The sequence below is a fragment of the Netta rufina genome, assembly GCF_964035555.1.
Source record: "Netta rufina genome assembly, chromosome: 10".
Classification (NCBI taxonomy): domain Eukaryota; kingdom Metazoa; phylum Chordata; class Aves; order Anseriformes; family Anatidae; genus Netta; species Netta rufina.
The window spans coordinates 1,754,543-1,778,628 of record NC_140133.1 but is presented as its reverse complement, the minus strand read 5'-3'; the positions used below and the strand labels follow the sequence as shown (position 1 = coordinate 1,778,628).

General features: G+C 33.4%; 1 protein-coding gene across 1 annotated transcript in view; it reads right to left on the bottom strand.

Annotated features, from left to right (window-relative positions):
- Positions 1 to 24,086, bottom strand: part of ERC2 (ELKS/RAB6-interacting/CAST family member 2) — a gene marked incomplete at both ends in the record, with an annotated part of 465,422 nt that overhangs the window by 243,787 nt on the left and 197,549 nt on the right. Inside the window, 4 exons of the mRNA XM_084292445.1 lie at positions 836 to 1,029; positions 11,791 to 11,931; positions 12,482 to 12,622; positions 20,394 to 20,531. Of these exons, the coding sequence (XP_084148571.1) occupies positions 836 to 1,029; positions 11,791 to 11,931; positions 12,482 to 12,622; positions 20,394 to 20,531 (614 nt within the window). The remainder of the gene's footprint in view (positions 1 to 835; positions 1,030 to 11,790; positions 11,932 to 12,481; positions 12,623 to 20,393; positions 20,532 to 24,086) is intronic.

Genomic DNA, 24,086 nt, shown 5'->3' with positions numbered 1-24,086 from the left:
CCTGTTTCATGGTAATTCTCCCTAACAGGACATAGCAGTGCTATGTCTTGATGGGAACTATAACAATAAACAGAAGATCTCTTAAATCTCAATTTTGGCACAATGAAACATCTTTTCTTCCAACTTGATCACTAGAAAACAGTATGTAAAACATTTGAAAAAGTAAAATTCATTTACATAAGAGTGCTTAGGAGTACAGAAAGAGAACAAAGAATTCAGAAACACAGAAATTTCTCATCAAACAAATGGCAACTTTATCTCAGATTATTTAATTACAAAAAAGGGCATGAGACAAATTGACCCCCAAACCATTCTATCTCTATTAAGGAAAGACCATACAACCTTCCCACAATTAAGAAAAAAAAAAAAAAAAAAAAAAAAAAAAAAAAAAAAAAGGTCAACATCAGAAAACACTCATCTGAAGAAGGCAACCATTTCTCAGAAAACCACTAAGAAATACTGACAGCACAAGACCAGAAATACTTACCAATGCTTTTCAGGACCTCTTAGAACTAGTGATCCTGTTTGCATTGAAGAAACATATATGGGGACAGCTTTGATTTACCTGTTACTAGAAAGACAAGGCTGTTGCCTTAACAGGAGGGCTGTCACTGTAAATTGTATATGGCTTTTCCTATGTATGTTCCTTTTATGGAGACAGGAGATGTGATTCTTAAGTATCAATCTTTTTCACTTCTGATACAATTTTGCAAAACATCACAAATGTCCTATTAAAAACATATACATGTATTCTACCCTTAACTTCTCTTCTCTTTAGTGAAGATCAAGTAAATAAAAATGCCACTTAATAGAAAACAAATAATACAAAAATTACCTTTCTAACTCAGCAATTTTCTTATCTTTGTCATTCTTCTCATTCTCTACTTCCTTGAGTATTTCTAGAAGTCTGTCAACCTCGGCCTGCGCTTTGCCACATTCTTCTCTATAGTATGATGCCTCTTTGTCAAGCTGTTTCATTCTGTCTGCAAATTCCGGGTTCATCCGTGCCTCCTCTTCAGCCTCATGAGCCTTAAGAATCAATAATAATAATAATAATAATAATAATAATAATAATAATAATAATAATAATAATAATAATAATGACAGTAATTTATATAGCTTTAAGAGCTTCGCTTCTTCAATCTTGGAGTTAAAATTTTCATTAAAAAGGATTATAGGTATTTCTGTCAGATAATATTTTTCTACAGAAGTTTTATAAAAGGAATTCAAGTACCCTCACAGTCTAAAATTACTTTCAAATGCTATTTTACCAAAGCTTCATCCTGAAGTGGGAGGGCATTTATTAAACAAAAAGAGTGGTGTTTGGTTGGTTGTTTTTTTTTGTTTTGTTTTGTTTCTTATTAACATGACCACGGTTTAAGGCTGTTGTTTTGTTGTTTTAATTTTTAAAAAATCACCTTGTAACTCATTTAATTCACTTCATGCTTCTTAAGTCTTTCAAATGTATAGACACACTCTCTCCATACACGTATGCTTTTTTCATGAGCATACACATATAGACACAGATATATATATTGTAATCTGTATCACCAGATGTTTCAAATACAGCTTGATACTAAGAATATGAAAGTAAGAAATTGTTTATATGCAGTGCTGTTTTCAAAAGAAAAACCAATGAACTAAAAAGTTTCTTTCAGCAGACATTTTACCAAATAATCCTTTTTATTTTTATCTTTTTTAATTTTATTTATTTATTTATTCCATTCTCATGAATACTTAGCCTGAAACGTCAGAAAACAAGCTCATTAGTGACAATGGCACAAACCTGGCAAACACATGCATGGATGGGTGGCAGTTTCACAGACAAGAACAAACGCAATGAACACAACAACAGTGCCGAGCCCAATCTTACTCCCATCAAATCTAATGGCAAAAACCCAATTAACATCAATGGGAACATGATCAGGCATCAAGTGCTTCAAACTGTTGGCTGGTATAATCACACACAGATGGAAACAACAATGCACTGCAATGCTTCGCCTACCCCTTGCTTCCCATTATTCCTAATTGGCATCTTGAAAGAGCAGGCAAGGAAAAAACAAGTAGTTTAATGCAGTGCACATTAAACATAGAAAATTCAGATAACATGTTCTTAGTATAAAAAAAAAATTTACAGAAATTCAGGATATTTAGAACTGAAAGTCCTCCAACTATCCTATTATGCAGAAGAAACTTGGGATTATCTTCTTAATTTCAGGGAATAGACGATGCAAGCAAGCAATGGAAGAAATGCTGATCAAAATGAAACATGCATGTTTTGGAAAGAATTAATATAAAATACAGCTATTAGAAGGTTCATATTCTTTGCAATGGTAAAATTTTCTGTATAAATAAAGAACAAGTCTGGGTTTAGTATAAATACAACAATAAAAAATGAGATTACTGGAAAGAAAATTAGGAATTTTGTTCGTAACATATCATTTAAGCATGAGGATAGTAAGAAAAAGATAGAAGATTTCATGTTTTATTTATCCCATTGTGAGATTTTTAATCAGAAGGAATATTTAGTTACCAATACAGGAGAAGCCATAACAGGAATTACCGTAACAGAAGAAGCCTACAAAACTTACGAGCCTTGCTCTTCAAATATTCCAATGTTGCTCTTCAAATGTTCTATTTGGGATGCTCAAGCCCTTATACAGGAGTTTCCTAACAGAGCTCATTTCAAGGTAATACCCACAGAGATGTTAGCAAGAGATTCATTTTCATCCTCCTACATCTCCCTGCTTTAATATTAAAGTTTGATTTATTTTATGCTGAGTTTTAGCTGTGTCAAGAAATTTACTTTCAGCTAGCTATGTAATTTTTTAATTAAAAGCAATATGCAGACTGCCAATTATTTGAGACACTGGGTACCACTTCCAATCTGCACACTACTTCCATTTTCCACCAGTTCTATTAAGAAATTAGACAATATTTTACCTCTCCAAAATGAGAACTAAGTGTTCTTTCACAAAGAATAAACAAGTGAAGGAGATAAATAATTCCAAATGTTGGTAAATGTAAATTCACTCAAAAAAAGTAGAAAAAAAAAACCACTCCTCTCTTTAAAATACTAGCAAACCTATGCAAAAAGCATTTTGTTCCGTATTGCTCTTCAGATTCCTCCTCATCTCTTAAGGGTATGAACAGAATTTCAGTTCCACTCTAAAGCTGTCACCATTTCATATTCTTCCCTGTCACTTTCCCTTTCTGTTCCTTTCAATGCATAAGATGCTTATTTGCCAACTTTGGTTCCATCATTTCATAAACAGGCAGAACACCCACCTTTCTGCATCTAGCCTGCCTTTGCAGCTCCAAAATGCACTGAACAAATCATCTACTGAACACCTCATAACTAAAATGTAACCTGAAACAATAGATATAAATTATATTCTCCAGTTTAGCCCTATAATCCTTGCATAACAACATGCTAAGGAAATTGATGTCAAATTGCAAAAGTATTTTCAGTTCTGATTTCTCTGGTGTTTATAACATTCCATATTTGTGGGATGTGTTTTTGGAAACTTCCCTACCACAAACTTGGCCATTTCCCTATAGTTCTCAAAATGAAATAGAACCTATAAAATATGATTTACTCCAAATGATTTAGTATCCAACCTCAACAGGGGTTTGACATGCAGCACAATTATCCATAATGTCATATATAAATCAGCATAAGCATTCGTTACAGAGGGAAGAATAAGATTATTCAGAAAGAGAGAGAGAAATCATTTTAGCATTAAAAATGACCAAGTTGGTTGCACTTCCTATAGAGTATTTTTGGACTATTTACACAAACAAGAGTTTGTTTGCATAAAGGAGGCAGGAATCAGACTTCTACGGAGGTATTGCCTTAAAGGAGGAGGAAAACAAAGTTAGTAAAAATATGGATAGCAAGAACATGAAACATTTTTTTTAAAGGAGCTTTCCCTTGAAGGAAACCCTCACGTTGCTGACAAAGCTGCTGGTACTATAATTGACCAGACAACAAAATAAAATCCATTTGACAGTGCCAAGGTAAAGATATATTTTATTTGCAAGATGTGTTTGGATTTGTATGAGTCACTTTTTTTTTTTTTTTTTTTTTAATAATTCTTATATGAAGATCACGGATGATTTGTTTCCAGATGGAACTGGACTTCTGAGGTCAAACAGGAGGCCCAACATAGCCTACTGGTGCAGCTGAACTGACATTGTCCCTACTTCCAACCAGGCAGGCTAAATGTGGGAGAAAGGCTTGGATCACTCCTAATCAGAAGCTGTATGGTTAATCGCATGCATCAGAAAGTCCCCATCACTTGCAGTTCTCCTCTCTTACACCTATCCTATTTCTATTTCCATCCTTCTTTTTTTTTCCCATGTTCTCTGTTTTCCTAGGGAGAATACATTTTCTATTTTTATGAGGAAGAGTACCTTGTATCATGAGTACCTTTCTGCAGCCAGGTAGTTGATCTATTAATCTGTATTTTTAATGCTTACATGTGCAGATTAGACATAGGAAACACAATCCAAAATTTCAATTTTCACACTGGTCTTATGGTCTTTTGTCTGTTATCTTGTGACTACATTGCATATTACATATTATTTTCCAATTGTTTTATATTTTTTATATTTATATTTTCCAATTCAATAAAAATAGCATATTGCTAGGAATTTCACTAATTCTTACAGTACGTATATATCTGTTCCGATATTTTCCTAAGTACTACAAATATTGTAGAATTAAAGTAATAATTGGAGAGCTGCCAGGCAGAGAAGGACCTGGGAGTGATGGTGGATAGTCGGCTGAATATGAGCCAGCAGTGTGCTCAGGTGGCCAAGAAGGCCAACGGCATCCTGGCTTGTATCAGGAACAGTGTGACCAGCAGGGCTAGGAAGGTGATCGTCCCCCTGTACTCGGCTCTGGTGAGGTCGCACCTCGAGTACTGTGTTCAGTTTTGGGCCCCTCACTACAAGAAGGACATGGAGGTGCTTGAGCGGGTCCAGAGAAGGGCGACGAAGCTGGTGAGGGGCCTGGAGAACAAGTCCTACGAGGAGCGGCTGAGGGAGCTGGGCTTGTTCAGCCTGGAGAAGAGGAGGCTCAGGGGTGACCTTATTGCACTCTACAGATACCTTAAAGGAGGCTGTAGCGAGGTGGGGGTTGGTCTGTTCTCCCACGTGCCTGGTGACAGGACGAGGGGGAATGGGCTTAAGTTGAGCCAGAGGAGTTTTAGGTTAGATGTTAGGAAGAACTTCTTCACTGAAAGGGTTGTTAGGCATTGGAACAGGCTGCCCAGGGAAGTGGTGGAGTCACCATCCCTGGAAGTCTTCAAAAGACGTTTAGATGTAGAGCTTAGGAATATGGTTTAGTGGGGACTGCTAGCGTTAGGTCAGAGGTTGGACTCGATGATCTTGAGGTCTCTTCCAACCTAGAAATTCTGTGTGATTCTGTGTAATATGTCCTCATGTAAACAGCAAATTTCCTACACGAAAACAATAATAGTATGGCACAAACGTATAACATGAATTACTTAGTGAGTTAAAATTCTATGGTACAATCATGCATGCATTATTCTACATAACAGAAATGGATGGATAGATACAGTATTTCATTTTAAAAGCTTCAGACACATACACAGAAATCATTTGAGTGTTAAATAAATTTAAATGAAATGACTGAATTTACATGCAAGAAATTACTTTGTAAGATCCTTCAAATCTTATTATTTTCAGTAATAGACTAATAAAAAAGCCACTATTTTTGTAGTCTGCTTAAAAATCAAGTTATTTATTTACATATTTAACATCAGGGGCTGCTGTAAGCAATTTAAAGTAAATTCTACAAGTGTCTTAAATTTGAATCTGACATTGCTCTCATGAAGCTTATGGAAAATAAGTCTTTACTATTGAGGAAAAGATATGTGTCATTACATTTTCATTACAGGACAAAAACAATCATGTAACTTGTAGTCAACTTTGCACAAGAAATCATTGGGTATTTAAAATGTTCAACTTTCAAAGCAAACATGAATAAAAATGCACCCAATTTTGTTCACATCTTATTTACACAGGCAAATACATTGTGAAATTTTTGCACCTCTTCCACATATTCTCCACTTCAGTACCCTAATGGTATAAATGGTATAACGCATATAAGAACAAAACATTTCCATCCATTGCTGAATTTTAAAAACATTGGATTCAGCATTGAAAGAAAGTCTTAGAGCCAATACTTTTCTGACATGGTAGAAAACACTAATTCCACAAAAACAAAAAAATATATATATGTTATTACTGTATAGGCTAAAGAGGTACACTCAGAGATTGACTGTTATTTCTGACACATTTAAACAAAGGAGCATTAAAAGTTCAGTAGACTGCAATCCATTTTTATGGCTCTTAAACAAAAATAATAATAAAAATAAAATTAAAAAAAGCATTCTGTTAAATTATGAAGCATAATGTACAAACAAGTTGTTTCAGGATCTACTATTAATGCCATATCAAAAAAAAAAAAAAAAGGTGAAAACTTGGACTTGTGGAATTCAAAAAAAACGTTGTCATCAATTTCAGTGAAGTCACAACCTCAATTTCAAGGTGGTTTGGGGAAAGGAGATCGTTCTCAAAAAAAAAAAAAATTTCTTTCAATAAAAAAAAAATATTTTTTAATAAAAGTTTATTGAAGAAAACCAGTTTTGAGGAGGATACACTACAATTACTGTCTGGTTCCAAAGGAAAAGGATCTTGCATCCATTATTTCAGAACAGACATGTTTGTATTTCAGAAAGTTAAGCATGAAAAGCAGGGGAAGAAAAAAAAAAAGTAAACTGTCTGACTTTGGAATATCACAGACAAATAGACTAGGAATGAACAAACAAATTCCATATAGCAAAGTAACTAATACTGAAATAATGACTGGAAAGCATTTATGAAAATCAAGAGAAAACTAACACAAAATAGACTCCAGTCTGAAGAGACGTGCACAGTAGGAGTGCAAATGATATGAATAGGAATGTAACTACCACAAAGGTGATATGTGATACAGAATAAAAAAGTTTTTATAGTTCAAAGGGGAAAGGCCTGACTAGCAGCATGCTAGATAGTAGAAGCGATAATATCAGACCTTATGCTACTTAAAAATGATTCATGACTGGATTCAAAATACAGTTAACCAATAATTTCAAAAGTAAATATGGCATATTTCTTGCGACTCTCTTTTCCTATGCACAAATCATGACATATCTACTACATGACTAGACTTAGCTATAGGAGACTCCAAAGCTGGAATCCTTGTCCACCACTATTAATGGCGAAATTCTGATTTACTTTGGTGAAGGCAATACTTACCCTAATGCACATTATCATATTACTTAATAAAACCTATATATTCCTACATATATATATAGGCATATATTCCTATATATAGGAATATATACTCCTCCTATATATACTGTGCCAATTACATGATAATTCCAGGTATGATTACTGTGTAAACTTTAGTTTGTAAATTGCCATTACAATCCAGTTGCATCATTATTTCTGTCCTGCGATGCTCACAGCACATGTTAAATACAGCTCAGCAAAAAAAAGTGTTCTCTACAAAGAAAATGTTTATTACTGCTCTTAAAACAGAAAAAGGTACACACTTAAGTCAAAAGGGTCGATACTGTGCGATTAAAGCAGACATTAGCAAGAATAATAATACTAAACAAGTCAAAGTAATAATACTTGACTTTTTCAAAACTGCTGCTTGCATTCATCATTATATATTTCAGTATTTTCTTGGATTAAAAACTATCTTTTGATATTCTTAATGTATATAAGTTGAATGTGAACTGAATGTCACTTTTACATGAGTAAAGTTGATAAGAATTATTTTAGCGTTATGGCTTTTTGAAAATATTACCAGTCACATCCTAGATACTATTGTTCACCTAATCAATTCAGTCACTTATTATAAAATGAGTAAATTAAAAGTTATTTGTTTGAAGGATCAAATAAAGTACTCCACAAGAAGGAATCAAAAAGCTAAGCAAAAAAAAAAAAAAAAAGGCATGCTTCTCTAATGGAGAAGTTGAGGACCTAAAGGCTAGGATACTTGTGTTTTTAAAAGAAATATAATATGTAGTTTAATACATTTCATATTCTTAAAATGGCCTTGAAGTCCACAAAGTTTATTTATCTGGATATAATGGATACAGCATAGTGAGCATCAGAAGTATTCTGCAAAGCTCCACAGAGGAAGAGCACAACAAGAGATAATGGATCCTCATGCTTTTGTATGTTACAGAGGGCATTTTTAAAAAGAACTTACTGGATTGTACATCTGATTGAACAACTGTTCAGCTTGCTACATTGCAAAGTTGGAAGGGAGTGAAGCAGAGACAGGAAAAGAAGGAAAGATCCATGAAAACAGCATTAGCTCAACAAAACCAGTGCATTTGCACAGAAGAACTTGTCATTAAAAAAAAATAAAATAGAAATTTAAGAGTCTAAACATTCCTTGGTGAAAGTGAGAGGCACAAGGGAAACATAAATGTTGACTTTGGCTCCTAAAAAAGAATAGCTGGAGTAAGATATTTAACGTTTGTGTTACTTTCCCTTTCTCAAGTTAAATTACCCATGAAATAAAGAAAGGGGTCCACTTTTGATGATACATTAAGCGCTGCTCTTAAGCAATGAATCATGAGAAGTGCTTTTGGCTGAGGCTGCAATTTATCACCAAATTTTCAAAGATGGTAATAATAAAAGATTAATTAAATTCTATCATTAAATTTATTACTTTTCTTTTGTTTAACACAAGACTGAATTTTCTATGCACAATGACTTTTGCACAGTACAGCTTGGCAAAAAGTCCTTTAGTGACTGCAAATATGTCAGTAAGCAAGTAAATTTAAAATAATGACAAACAAAAGGAGGAAATTCTGAAGTGGATAATCATATTTTATATACACACACACAAAATACTTAGCTACTTATTAAGGTAATCCCTACTGTTCTTTCACTGATAACAATACAAGATAAGTCAACAAGAAGTCTATGAACTTATGGCATAAAGTATCAAACATTCTCCTAGTTTTTATTTTTTCATTTGTAACTTCATGAATTTCAATGCTTCATCTTTATCACAAAAAGTTTAATAAGCATGTCTATGGTTTTAAATATTATTTTGCGTACCAAAATATAGTATAATAATATGAATAATTACTCTTTATGAACATCTTACTTGTTACTTTAAATTTGTCCACTCTTTAAAATTAATAGTGATTTTAAAATCAGCATGTTTCCTTTTAATGAAATGCAAACAATATGTTTCCTTTTAATGAAATGCTGAGTAATACTGAAAAATATTTCTATCTAATCAGATTTGATCAAAAGCCTCTTAATTGTCAAAAAATGAATATTATTCTCTCCAACAACAACAAAAAAAGGAAAGTGTGTAAACTAGGAAATATAAACTTTAAAAAAAAAATAGTTGTTTATACTTGCCCCTTGCACACATTTTCTTTCAGTCACGGCATTTATTACCGTTAGTACTCATGGAAGACAGCAAATCCTAGCAACTGTGCACAGATTATATTCGTATTTATTAGCATAACTTGGTACAACATAAATCAAAATTTAGCTATGATCATTTTAAAATACCATAATGAAAAAGTGTCTTGTCTATGTTATTTTATAGAGAGGAGTCATATATAAGCTGCACTCAAATTTCTCAAAACAAGAGACAGCCTTTGGAGTCAATTTGAAAAAGATACGTTGTTCAATTCCTCCAAGCTTCTGTAGTGGGTAATGTTCATACATGTGAACATATGCATAAGCACTCATAAGCACACTTACGAGCCATGCATGTTAATTTACTCTGAATTACGTTGATGCTGCCTCCTACTCTAACGCAGACATATACAAGAATAACCCAGTTTTCTATTTCAGTTAGTTTACTAAGGAGTGAAAACATGGTGAAGGTAGATTTCTGGGGACCCATTACTTTTAACGCAGGATATTTACAGGTCTGAACATAAAGTATTTTATTAGAGAAAATGTGACTTGAAAATTACTGTTTGGAGTCTACTATCATTAACAGTCACTGTTTCTGTTCAAAAACCAGAAACTTCTTCTGCCCACAAAGAAGGTTGTAACTACATTTTATTGTGGAAATACCTGGTCTCCTAAAAATGTTGGGTGAGTTTCCATGGGGGCTTTATGCTGTATTTATGATATAATAAAACTATCATGTTTTCAACTTTCATTTAATAATTCTTTGTATTTATACACAAGGAACATACTCCTTTTCTATATGAAAGACATCCCAGACACTCTTTGACTTTTATAAGTGCTTATTTTTCTATGACCATAAGATGTGTTTATATGTGCAGCCATGGAAGATTGACTTAGGATTTCAAGTCCTTATGATTATTTTGATTTTTAAGTGATCTGTGCTTTATGCTTTTTGTTTGTTTGTTTCACTAATTTGTGTTTTTTTTTTCATTGCAGACAAATAAGATATTTCAGATTGTAAAGAAGTACATTTTGTAGCAAAGTGCAATGTAAGCGGAAATATTTTCAAACTAAAGAAAAAAAAAAAAAGGACTTCCAGTGAAACAGCTTATTTGGATATTTTAATTCACTTACAAGCTACGCAACTTATAAAGGAGCTGTATTTTAATTAAAAGCTTTTGTATATGTTAATTTGAAAACATTCCTTTCTTTCATCTCCACAACTAAACATATAATACTGGCAGCTAACTGCACATATTCTTTCTGAATTAAAAAATAATAGAATTCTAAGATTTTCATTCTAGTATCCTCCTTTACACTTCGCAGTAACTTCTTCACACATTAAGGGTATTGAAACTCTGCTTAAACATGGAGCAGGATACTACTCAACCTGTGTAAAAAAAAAAGTCAGAATATTATCCTAACAGTGGTAACATTCATAGAACATATGAACACTTTTCTAGAAAATGAAACATGTTTGCCCTACACTTACTCACGAATTACAGAAGGCAAACAGTCTGAACCCATCAAATGTGTAATGACATTGGCATTTGAACAATGAGAGCAGACATAACCAGGTGACACAGAAACAAGTCAAAGAAATAATGTATGGTAGAAAAGGCATCCACAAACTTGCAAATCATTTAAGCAAAAAATATATTAATGCATCAATTTAAATAAAACCATGTTATAAAAAATAGAATTTGCATATTTTCCTTTAAATGTTTTCTTCCACTACTTGGTAAATTATTGAATTGCTAGCTGAGGTAAGCTTTCTGTTTGTTTGTTTAATTATCACAAACATACATTCATCAACAAAGAAAAAAAAAAAAAAAAAAAAAGCAGAAATAAAACCCAACTAGAAATTCCATTTTAGAAGCAGACTTCTTTTTCATTAGAAGGTTCTGCTTTCACTTTTTTCCTCATACTATGAGCATTTCCATCTACTTCTAATAAAGGTATAAATTCATTCACATAAAAATTGATGGTTTGATAATTTCTCCCTGCCTTTCTACTTTCCCTCTAGTGTCCTGTTCCCAGTTCATTTATTTGAATCAGCTTCTCAGAATTCCCTCATATAGGTAATCAAGATAATTTTGGAGGCTTCTAATGGCTTTGGTACAAGCCTCTTAAGAAAATTTTAGAAGTATTTGATGCAAGCATCAGCAAACACCATTGGTAGATTTTAGATTTACTCTAGAAGAGTAAACAAGTTCATCTTTTCAACATGAGAGCTTTGGGTGTGGTCCTTTTTTATTTTTTTTCCCTGATTATTGCTGGGTTTTGTTTGTTTTTTAAGATGGAACTTACCTTTTTCAACTGTGCTTCCAACTTACTACACTCTTCTTTCTTTTGTTCTATGGCTATTTCTAAAGACTTAAGTTTGGAGTCTCTTTTCAGCCCTGCTGATGCCAATGAAGATGCATGTTCTTTGAGATCGATTAAACTAGACTGAAAAATGACCAAGAGCAAAAGGTTAATTCCTAGTCACCACGACACTAACTTATTGCCAATTTAGTAATCACTTGGATCCTGTTCCCCCTCCCCTTCCCCAAAAAGAGTTGACACAAAGATAAGCATGTTTAGCCAAAGACAGCATTTTGAGAATACAACCAAAAGGAATCACAGGAGCTTGCATGCAGTGAAACACAAACATTCATAATACAGACAAGTTGACATTATTTTCTGGAGGTACAATTACTTTGAAGTCTGTTAATCTGACTGACAAGTGAAAACAGGAGCAACAATTAAATATTTGAGCCTTGTGGAGGCTTATGTAGAGGAAAAAGTAGCAAAGACGATACACAACTATGCAAAAAGTAAGGCAATATTTTATGTACAAAAGTGAGGACTGTGAAGAATGCCTAAGAAAACAGAAGTTCAATAAAAGCTGACCACTGAAGTGGCAGAGCTTCACTACTTTAAATGGTTCAAGAGTAATCCTAATGCACTTTCTTTCATCATCATGACATAGAACATAGATTTTACTGTGAAGACTGACCTCTTTTTCTGTCAGCTCAGCTTGTAAAGCATTAACTTTCTCCTTCAGGTCTTTGTTTTCTTTTTTATAAGATTCGATTTCTTCAAGTCTTTCTCTGTCATCTCGCTCCCTTTGCTCCTTCAAGCGCTCTATTATTCTTTCCTAACAAGGGAAAGGATTGCAAAATGCAAAAGTTGGGAATCATTCTAAGAAAAGCAAGAATAAAATTTCTTTACATTAAGTAGCACTTAGAAAATCAACCTTCAGAAGCAGAGGATGACTGATAAGTTAATGATATTAAAGTCAGTGGAAGAGTTCCCCTGCTTTCTGTAGCATCAGATCAAGGTTTTAAATACTTGATGAGTGTACCATAGTACAGAAGCTTCATTTAATATCTATATTGCTATGAATATGATTAGTCTTGTGATAAATATGGAAAGTTATTCATCCTAGTAATGCATTTGCTGATACAGAAAGACACAGAAAAGATACTCTGATACGACTTATATTATCCAAAGGAAGATTCTTCTCCATCTAATTAATAGTGACCCTACACATATTTAAACTCAACCATGTTTTTCAATATTTTGATGACTTCTTTTGACTATTATAAGGATTGCTAGAAATCATCAGTCAGGGACTGGGTGTTTAATTCAAAAGGTAAATGCAAAAATCACATACAGTAGTATGGTTTTGTTAAGCCTTGACTACATTCTTCAAAATCACATTCTACCAATAACTCAAAGAATGCAAATACTAGACAGAATAATATTTAGGGTAAAATAAAATAACCACTGGAAGTAAATTTGAATTGGTAATAGGTCAATTTAAGCAGAGTTATCAGTGGAACTACTAGAGTAATCTTGGAAGTGGTTATCAGGGAATCAAGAAAAGCAACATAATTTAGGAAAGTTAAATGAACATGGGACAAAACCACATCCTGACTGAAGTTCTACATTACCAGTGGCAAGGCTCAGGTAGAGCCATTAGCATTCTCATGGATCCTATTCAAATCATTTTGTACTTATGCTGGAAACCTCCAAGGAGGAGCATAAGAATAGGATCAATGTTTAAAATAATATTTCACATAACCATAAAGTCTGATGGAAGCTTAATATTATTAGAAAAAAGAGAAAAATATCTTATGCTAATTCCCTCTGTCCATGACTCCTTATACTGTGTATATATATATACATACACACACATATATACATACTGCACATATATACACACTTCATTTTACTGCCAGTACAGTACACATATGCACACAAGGTTTTTCTTTACCCGTATCAATGTACTCTCAGCTGTGGTTATTATACCTCAGCAATCATTACAATGCAAGCAATATTTCAGCAGCTGCACATCTCATTTTGATTTCCAATTCGCTTAGTCAATTTAATGAAAGAAAACAAAATTATTTATGAAAGTTAGCTTAAGTAGTAACAGCACTTTTAAAAAGCATCTATTGTGTGGACTATCCTGGTTATTCATTCATTTTGTCCATATGTTAGGTACAACGTTCCTCTGAACTCTAGAGGGTCTTCTGAAGATTGCTTCTGAAATTTCCAAAGCTCAACACACATCTTGCAAAAAGCCAACTGTCAATATTTATATGTTTCTTTTAAATTAAAAAAAAAAAAAAAAAAAAAGCCTAAACTCAAGGCTGTGTTTTTCATGCCAGCAGCCACCAACTTCAGAGGTATTCAGAGTTGCATTGGACAAGATCTCGAACAAACTGCTATATTTGACCCTGCTCTTTGAGCAGGTTTGGACTAGATAATGTGCAGAGGTCTTTTCCAGTCACCATGGTTTTGTGGAAAAGGCAGAAATATTTTCAAGATTCTGCACCTCAAGCATAGTTCGTTTCCCTTCTGCTCATTCTCCCTCTCCCTATTTTCACAATTCAACCCAATGCAACACTGACCACATCAGCAATCCTGCTGACAGCAGTCCAGTGCCTCTGCTTGTTGTCTGCTCCTCCTTTTGTATTGAATAGGACTTAGTTACTAGAAAACACTGCATTTTCAGAAGACTGGGAAGTTTTCTGTAAATGTTCCCTTATATTTTCCACTTCTGTAGACCTACCTTTCACCAAGCATCCATTTACTCATTTTCCTATCATTTAAACACCGTATTTGTGGTATGGATTGGTATGTGGTATCATATTTGTTAAGTTTAAAACTAATAATCAGTTTCTGTGGATTTATGAATTGAACAAGTATTTTATTACTTTAAATTACTGAATTAAAATTTGGTTACACAGAAAACAATTTGACTTTACGGGGACAATATTTAAATGCCAATTCAGGAAATAAAAACATTCTACTTCTCATAGAGATCTAAACTTATTTGGAATGTCTCCAGTGTTTGCTGTTGTTTATTAGAAAGGTAACTGCAGACCCCTCTGTATTTTCAATTAAGCATACTAGACTTTTAAGTTCAATTTTAATTTTTATAGCTCTTTACTTTTATTTTAAAATAAAAGTATTAAATAAATAAAAGTATAAAATTTAATTAAAATTAAATTAATAAATTAAAAATAATTAAATTAAAAGTATAAAATAAAAAAATAAACTTTCTTTTGTGTTATGTCTATATAGTAAACAATTTATTATGCAACATAGATTATGTAATGTGAGCTGTTAAAATATCAAAAGCAGATGTGGAGTATTAATGGAGTACACAGATGCTTGCTAAATCAGTAATCTATTACTGTATGTGAAGCTAGACTTAAATGCAAAATGTGTTATATTTCAAATATTTTCCTTATAGAGCCAATTCAAACATTTATGTTCCTATGATAAATGATTTTTTTTTCTTCTGGTTATATAATATTGGCTTCCAGCTGTAACACTTTGTTTTAACCAATACTTGGAATAAAAAAACAACATTACACAGCATTTTATAATGTTAAATATTATTAGGAGTTCTTAAACAATCAGATGAAGGTCTTTACTAAACAATTATGTTTGAGTTTGCAAATATATGTATTTGGAATCTCTTAGATATTGACATACAATCACCACTATATTGACTTATCTTGTATTAAGAATATGGCATAGTTATTATTTGCTACTGAATTCCTGAGGAAAACACCTTTCAAAAAGCTGGAAGTTCACACAGCTACTTTCATTCTGTGTCTAGTATTCCAGTGGCAACAGGGACTCCTTTCGTGAGCTTTAGCTATTGAATACGCCTATTACAGTATTAGTGTGACTGTAAGAATCTTCACATAAAACAGTAAAGACTACCACATATACTCATAGCCCTATTCATTTCATTCAGAAATATAAATTGATGGCATACTACATTCCACTTCATTCACATGGTACAAAAATTAAAAAAAAGATTTGAATGATATAGCCAAAACCATCTGGCTCTGTGTAATTAAACATTTCAAAGGCAGTATCAACTTGCTTGCACAGAGATACCTAAAACTATGAAGGTGAATGATGCCAGACTTCATACAGACCTCTGACTCATACATACCTGGCAGGACTTCACGTAGAAATATGTTCACGTAGAATGAAGGCAGTTGCACAGCAACATTGTTGAGTATTACACAAATGACAAACCAGCAAATGTAATTTTACTTTTAGCTGGCCTTTGCACTATATGATATGAAATATATGTATATATATATATGTATGGGATATTTAATAAGTCAGAGATATTCCTAAGAAGAAATGGTATAACTCCTTAATACCTTAAATATTAATGTTAAAATTACAATCTCCACTAAGTGGAATAGCTGTTCAGAATATATGTAGTTATTTTTATACTTAGTTCAACACTGGTTCCGTCCTAAAGATTTACTTAGCAAAGTGATATTTTCTGCTATAACAAATTAAACATACTATCATTTAATTTTATTAATAAAACAGTATAAATTTTTCCCTCAGTCAATCACAAAAGAAGACTAATTTGCCTGTCAGCTGCATAGGGCTAAATGTCAAAAACATGTTAAAAGGCCCTAATATACCATGTTTTACTTGATTAACAGCTAGCTTACAGAAATCCCAACAATGTGTTCTTGTTTCAGTCTTATTTGCATTGGCGAGCTTTCCTATGCACTAATCTAGGACCTCACAGGCCTAATCTATTTGCACTTTATCACAGAAGCGGGAACTGAATTGCCACAGCTTATAGCTCTATTATCAGGCATACTCAATTGCTTATCTGCTGTATGCTGCTACAGTAGGGCCAACTTTATAAATATCAGCTTCATGAAAGCAACCTCTTGAGCTGCTTTGGACCAGTGCAAGAGCTGAGATATTCTTTGAAAAGTTTCTTGTTAAAACATCAAGGGAGCTGATAGCAGTTTTGCATATTCTGATGTTAAAACTTTTTTTAATAGGAGTAAACTTATTTTTGGTTTATTGCAATGTAACCTCCATCATTGTTAAGAATTTTCAGCACCTAGTAGAGTGCCTGTGCTTACAGGTAAGGAATTGAATGAGCACATTTTTCAGTTTGGTTCTAAAATGTGCTCAACAGTGACTGAAGTTCTGTTGGTTCATTTCTGATTCCTGACAAGGAAACAAATGATATCAGCAATATTGCCTGGAAAATAAGAAGATTAAAATGGGTCCATTACTGTAAATTTTGATGGTTTTCATATGTCGATAGTTATTACTCATTTAGTGTTATTAAGCCACCTAATCACTAAATCTGAAAGAAAAAGAAAATCCAAGAAAAAACCTGGAATAATCTACTTCTCATGAAGAATTAGGAGCCCTATTTTCTAATTCAGAGCCTAAATCTCAGTCTGAGTATTTTCAAAAGCAACACAAGAAAAATATAAATTCTCAAACATTTCAGTTTGCGAACTTTTAAAAAGAGCTTTGTAACAATCTCATTATATGATTCTGTTGTAATATTTATCTCTTCCCATAGTAACTAAGAAAAGCAACTAAATTTAATTTTCATGAATTGTGGTTAATTGAACTGGTATAAATAATTTTCATCACTATTTTAAAAGAGCTTCCCGTGATGCTCTTGGCTTTGTATTTTTCAAATAAAATTCTAACAACTTGTGAATTGATAAAGAATTAAGGTAAAGCCAAAAACCGTGCTTAACATCAGAGATGATGTAGCTGAGTGGGAGAAGCATAAGCTTATATGGTATTTAAACTATAAATAATAAGGGGTATATAAATTTGTCAACCATTGCATTGCCATGGAAATCGGGTATTCTTGAATGAAAGCAGCATCTCGTTTGACAGCATTACAAATTTAAATTGATAAAAGTATTTACATTTGTCAAATTAATTTATTACTAAGAAATTACCACTAAATGTTTTTGTCCCATTTTGGCAGAAACCTATTCCACATTTCTACCAGTAGTGCCAGTGGAAAAAGTTAATAACCTGATGAAGTCTGACAGTCTGAAGAACTGTACTGCAGACAAATAGGGATAAGAAAAATCTGTCAATGATAGCAGCTAGGATAAATTGGAAAACTGGACACAATTAGAAATGAGACACCTGTGTAAAGAGAAACTGCCAAGGTATATAGCTGCCAGAAGACACAAGAAAGCTAAGCATAATGGTTCATTTGGAACTTCTTGAAGACATGTATTGGCTTCTTTCAATGTGTAAGTACCTAACAAAAAGATGTCTCAGAGAGTACGTTTAAGACTGAAAAACCTACCCTTGAAAGTGTGGCCTTCATTAAACTTACAAGCTTACAATAACACTTCATAAGTGATTGAAACAGTCATCAGACACCACAGCACAATTCAGCTTCGTGCCATTACTCAAAAGCATTGTCTTAAAACAGGTACCATTGTCCTCATCAGCTGCACAAAGACAGAAGTTTCTGTGGCAGACGGAAATAATCCATAGTATTCATTGAACATGCACCATGGAGCAGCCTGCAAATACTGCAGGAAAGATGACATTCTCAGCTGATATTATTTAAGCAAGTGACTACTCTGTACAGAATTCAGCCTTAGGGACTCCATGCGAGTTCTAATCAATTCCACTTGGAAAAACCACTAATCACGCTGATTCTTTAAAAGTGTCAGGTCATATGTATCCATGTAATTCCAAATGAGGGAGACTTGAGTTGCAAAAACAAAACAAACAAAAAAATCATTTCAGAGAAGGATTTGGATCTAGAATCCAAAGTTCATCTAGCTTTTGTAAAACATTAAAACTAGCATCATTTAACAGATTTAGAATATTTACTACAGCAATCTGAAATAAAGCTTGTCACAGAATTTCCATAACATCAGGATCTCAAGTGTCACATTTTGAGTTTTAACATATGGAAAGAAACTCAATAGCACAATTTTTTAACAAGCTCTGGGACAAGTCCTCATTGCTATATTGAGGAATAATGCATCTTGGGTTTAGTGAAATTTTAGCTTGTATGTCTGAGATTAATAGAATATTTTAGTTTTAAACTTTCATATTTATTTCAACAGATTTTAGAATGGTACTAATATAAAAAGGCATGAGAACAGTTCATTGCCACAACTCACTAGTTTGCATTCAGTTTTAACGCAGTATTTCTTAACTTTTTCTATTTCTGGTAGTGAGAAGTAGACTATACATGATCTATTCAACCGCATTGTCTCCTGCAGCTGAGTCAGAATATGGGGTACAAGACAACTTTGGCTTTTGATTATGTACTCCATGCTTAATTGCACAGGAGAACTGTCAAGTTTCACTCTACTTTCTGTACTAACACCAATAGCACAGTGGTTAAAGGACTGTTTTAAACTCTTCACTGCCTCCCTGGGGGTACTGGGAAAGTGACAACTTCAGCTAATTCAAAGATTATAGTTTACTTGTAGAAAAACAGATTAATAAGTAACTTATTTTTTAATGATATGCTGTGAGATTGGTGAACAGTGTCCAAATTAGCAGTGAAAGACATTAACGATATGCACATACTTACTGTCCTGCATAAATTCTGTAAGTTTACTGAAAAAGTTATCCATATAAAGTAACGGAAATAATGCCAAGCATGTTCCCCCACCCCCCCCACCTCACCCCATTGACCAAATATTAGGTGATTAAATGTACAAAGAAATCAAAAATTTAACATTAGCAATTTAGGTAATAGTGCCAACACCACAGTAGCATTTTAAATGCACATAGAGCCATAAATGCCTTCATCAGATTAGGCACTGCAGAATAGCACTTAACATTTTAATTAGTTGTGTTCATCTGTGTATACTGAAGTGATTTATATTGAAATCTGTTAGGCACAAAAAGTGAGTATTTATACTAATTATTTTTTTTTTGGCACAAATTCATTCAGATTATACTCCTATTCAAAGTTAACTGGTAGAAAAATCCGGAAATTGCTAAAATTAGTGGGAATGTTGCCACTACATTAAATAGGCCAGATTTATCTCTCCAACTTAGGAATTTTCAAATTAAAAGTATGTTGTTTTTTAAGGTGGAAAAGAAATACAATTCTCCAGTTTGTCTGTTTGGTTTCTCCTATAATTTAAGTGTAGTAAGCCGATAGAGCTGAGAACAAGCCGAAGTAACAGTTGGTATTGTCGATGATGGCTCTTCAGTTTGGCTCTGTTTAACAGGCAAAAGAACAAGATAATCAAGATCACAAAGCCATTAAAATACCCCAAACTCTCCCTTCTTTCAGTCAGGTGTCCATGTCTTTCTATTCATGCGGGGAACAACCACTACCAACCTTCTACTAAGGCAAAAATCTTCCCATGTTCTGAGCTGATCACTTCATCCTCATTTAAAAGGACATCCATCGGTACCTCAGAATCCTGTTTCAGTTCATCAGTCAGGAAACACTCTTTGCCCATTGTGCCAGAACAGAGCCACCTGCTTTCCTGGCAAGGCTCATAGGTTTTGTTGCAGATGCCGGACCAACTTAAAAAGACATTTTCTGGACATGCTTCACCCACAGGAGCAGCACATAATGCTGTTGCACAAGAAAATATTACCTTTTCTGATAGTGCTTCTTCTAAGGTTGCTAGTGCTGTGTCTGTGTTACTAGAATCCGTCTGCAATGACTTCACTCTGTCTTTTAGATTAGTTAGTTGTTTGTCTTTGTCCCTAAGTTGCTCCTGTAGATTTTCAATCTGAAAATAAAACCAGATCATAATATTCATCAACCTTGTCTTAGCATTTAAACAACGACTTGGGTGATAGGATCAACTGAATGTATACACATTGTACATAAAATACACATGCCACAATATACTACTAGGTTTCTACACAATGTAATGTGAACAGTTTTTAACTTCTGTCTTCTCTTGTTTTCCTTTGCCACAAAATCATAGAATCATATGAGTTGGAAGAAACCTTAAAGACCACCTAGTTCCAACCGCCCCGTGCCCTGGGCAGGGACACCTAGGCTGCCCAGGACCTCATCTAATCTGGCCTCGAACACCTCCAGGGATGGGGCATCCACAGCTTCTCTGGGCAGCCTGTGCCAGTGCGTCACCACCCACTGCATGAGAATTTCCTTCTGACATCTAATCTACATCTTCCCTTTTAGTTCAAAACCATTCTCCCTTGTCCTATCATTATCTGCCCTTATTTTCTTTAATGGTATTTTCTATTAAATGAAATAAAATCTCAGTGCAGTCAGCTATTATACTATTTAAATATTTTCTGATATTAATCATTTTAGTTAAAAGTACTGCATTATCTCAGTAATTCAAAGTATGCATGGAATGGCCCCTTTAGATAATTCTAGTTACAATAAAGACAAAGAAAGAAAGAGGCAAAGCAAGTTCAGTGAGCCACAAAGTGAGAAAGAGGAAAGATGATAACCTACTTCTCTAACAACCTCTTCCTCCATGATGCCCTGCTGTAAAAGAAACTCATCTGGACAGAGATCTGATAGTACCAGTTGATAGTTACCGAGAGCTACATAAAAACAAACAAACAAAAAACTCCTGCCCTTTCACTCTTACTTGAGGTACAGAGCAGTTTAGATGGGAAAGTGTTATTAGAAGCTGGGGAGTAGTGTAGATGCTGAACATCTTCACACTCATCAGATACCAAGACTGAACCTCTGGGCACAAGAAGGTCCAACTAAGGAAGGCACCAAAAATGGTACCCAATGTATTTTAGACATTTTAATAAAATCCTTATTTTTCCATAATACATTCTAGATAAGCCAAGCAATCATTGCAGGCTTCCTGTCCCTGATAGTACCTATGCACTTATAACTTGTGCATAAAGTTGACCACATATTGACTGTTTCACAGAAGCAGAGAATATCGGAGCTAGAAGGGACCCACAAGGATCGAGTCCAGCACCTGGGTCCCAAAATCTGTTAAAGGGTTTAAATACAGAGACTTTAAATTCTAGGGAACAGCATAACTGAAAATAAATGACTGTCTTCATTCTTATAAGCAGTGTATAATATTCTTACAGTAATACTAATCACCCAGTCTTAAAGAATAAGAAAAAAAAACTGTTCAGCAAATTCAAATTTCCTATGTCCTGAAGATGCCAAAGATTAGATAAAAACCATAATTTCTTAATGTACAGTTATTACAGAGGAGGAAAAGAAAAAAAAGATAAAACTGAAAAAAAGCCAGATATACTCAATTTATTCTTACAGAAAAAACAGACATTACATAAAATACTATGAAGCCACATTAAGTTTGCTGTTCCTTTCATCAAAAAATGTAATGTTTCTCATAGCCAGCATCATTTTCATATAAAGCAATTCAGACTTTAACTTAGGCAGGATCCTTCATAATTATTTTTAAACCAGATTTAAATACTCTGTTACAAACCTAAAGATGAATTCTATGCATGAGCAGCTCCATAGAATTCAACAATTACAATCATAAAAAACAATTTGGTTCCCAATGTGCAAAAAAATAATAATAATAAAAATAAATAATCTATCACTGTAATCAGAACCATTTTAATTTGGGTTTTACTTTGGTAAAATTCTCCACCTCTGTTCCAGTGTTATACATGTGCAGGAAAAAAAAGGCTGAACTTTATCATATAGACCAATAATTAACAAATTATAAAATCCAGAGTACAGCTTTGTGCATTTTATAAAGTTCAAAAAAATGTAAATTTAAAGAGAAATCAAGGGAAAATAAAATAAAATATATAAATATAAGTATATACATATATATAATAAAATATAAAATATATATTAAAATAAAATTTGAGAGTCTGTTTGAAGGAGCACTTTTCAATTGGAAAGTCTTTATGTCAGTGTGATAAATTTAAATATTTTGTTTTTATTATTAATATTTACATACATGGCTTGGTACATCAAATTACTACTATGGACAAAAAAATCCACTTGTTCTGTAAGCTATAAAACACTAAGGTATATATAAAAAGGTTTTGGTGAAGACCTGGCACAGAATAGTTCTTGTAAATGATCTCTAGTAATATTTTTCTTCCTGTGTATGTTTTATACAGATACAGAAATAAGATACATGTGTTAATGAGTTAAGAACTTTTTATTTTATGGCATGTGTATTAGTCACATCTAAAATTACATTAGCTGGCATTCAGCAGACTGCACACTGTGTTTCTTTCTTTACTTTCTTACAAGTATTGACGATTCTAACAACTGCCTCATGACACCCAGTGGAATATCTAAGCAATTGCACTCTTCAACTTAACCAAAATAAAATCTCGAGCAAAGAGGAAATAACACAGGAGAGTGAATATTGATTACGTGTTCTTTGAAACAAAGTTAAGATCTGGTCCTTTATTATCATCAGCTTGACCTACCAATTCTAAGCACCCTAAATTAAAGTACTTATTTCCTATGCACAGTGCTTATCTGAATTCCACAGCATTTACATGATTTCCTTCCTCTTAAAACTAATTTAAAATATGATCCAACTCTTAACCAAGAAAACATGTTCCAAAATTATTCAGCATCTACAAAATTCTTTCCTCAGAGGTAAAGAGAATAGGCAGCAAATTAAAAACATCCCCATTGAATCACAACTGCTTTAAAAGAAGTCATTTGATGCATAGTCTAGAGATAAAAACAAGAGGAAAGGATCTGATTATTCTTCTTTTTGTGCTATATAAATCCAAAGAAAATGCATTGATGAGAACAGGACCACATTGTGAAAAGAGAATCAGTACCACAGAGTTTTTGTTTGTTGGGATGGGCACAGGATTAGTAAAGATCTGCTAACGCAGGCCAAATTTTATGATAGTTAATCACAAAGTTCTCAAAAAGATTAGAAAAGCCAGAGATTGAGCAGTCTCTGATGCTAAAATCTTGGAACACAAAATATGATTGAGTTCTCTCCCTCTCCCCCTACCCCCACCCTACCGCCTTTTTTTTTTTTCTTAAACCCAGAAGGAACAAAATAAACCCTCTGGTAAACAATATCATCTAATATACATTGGGCACAGGCATAAGAATATGATTTTATTGCTGATTTATAGTTTTTGAGCATTCATGTTATGACAAGGACTGTTATGTCTTCCTTAATCCTCAACCATTTATATTCTTACCTGATACGAAATGAGTTCCTATGTAGTTCCTATGTAGTTTTGTCAACATGTAATTTTTACCTTTGTAAACTGCTGTGTCACTGTACCATGAGCTACGTGAAAAGGCATTGCACTCCACTCTTTCTGTACTTCACGAAGTGCATATATTCCCAGATAGACATTATTTC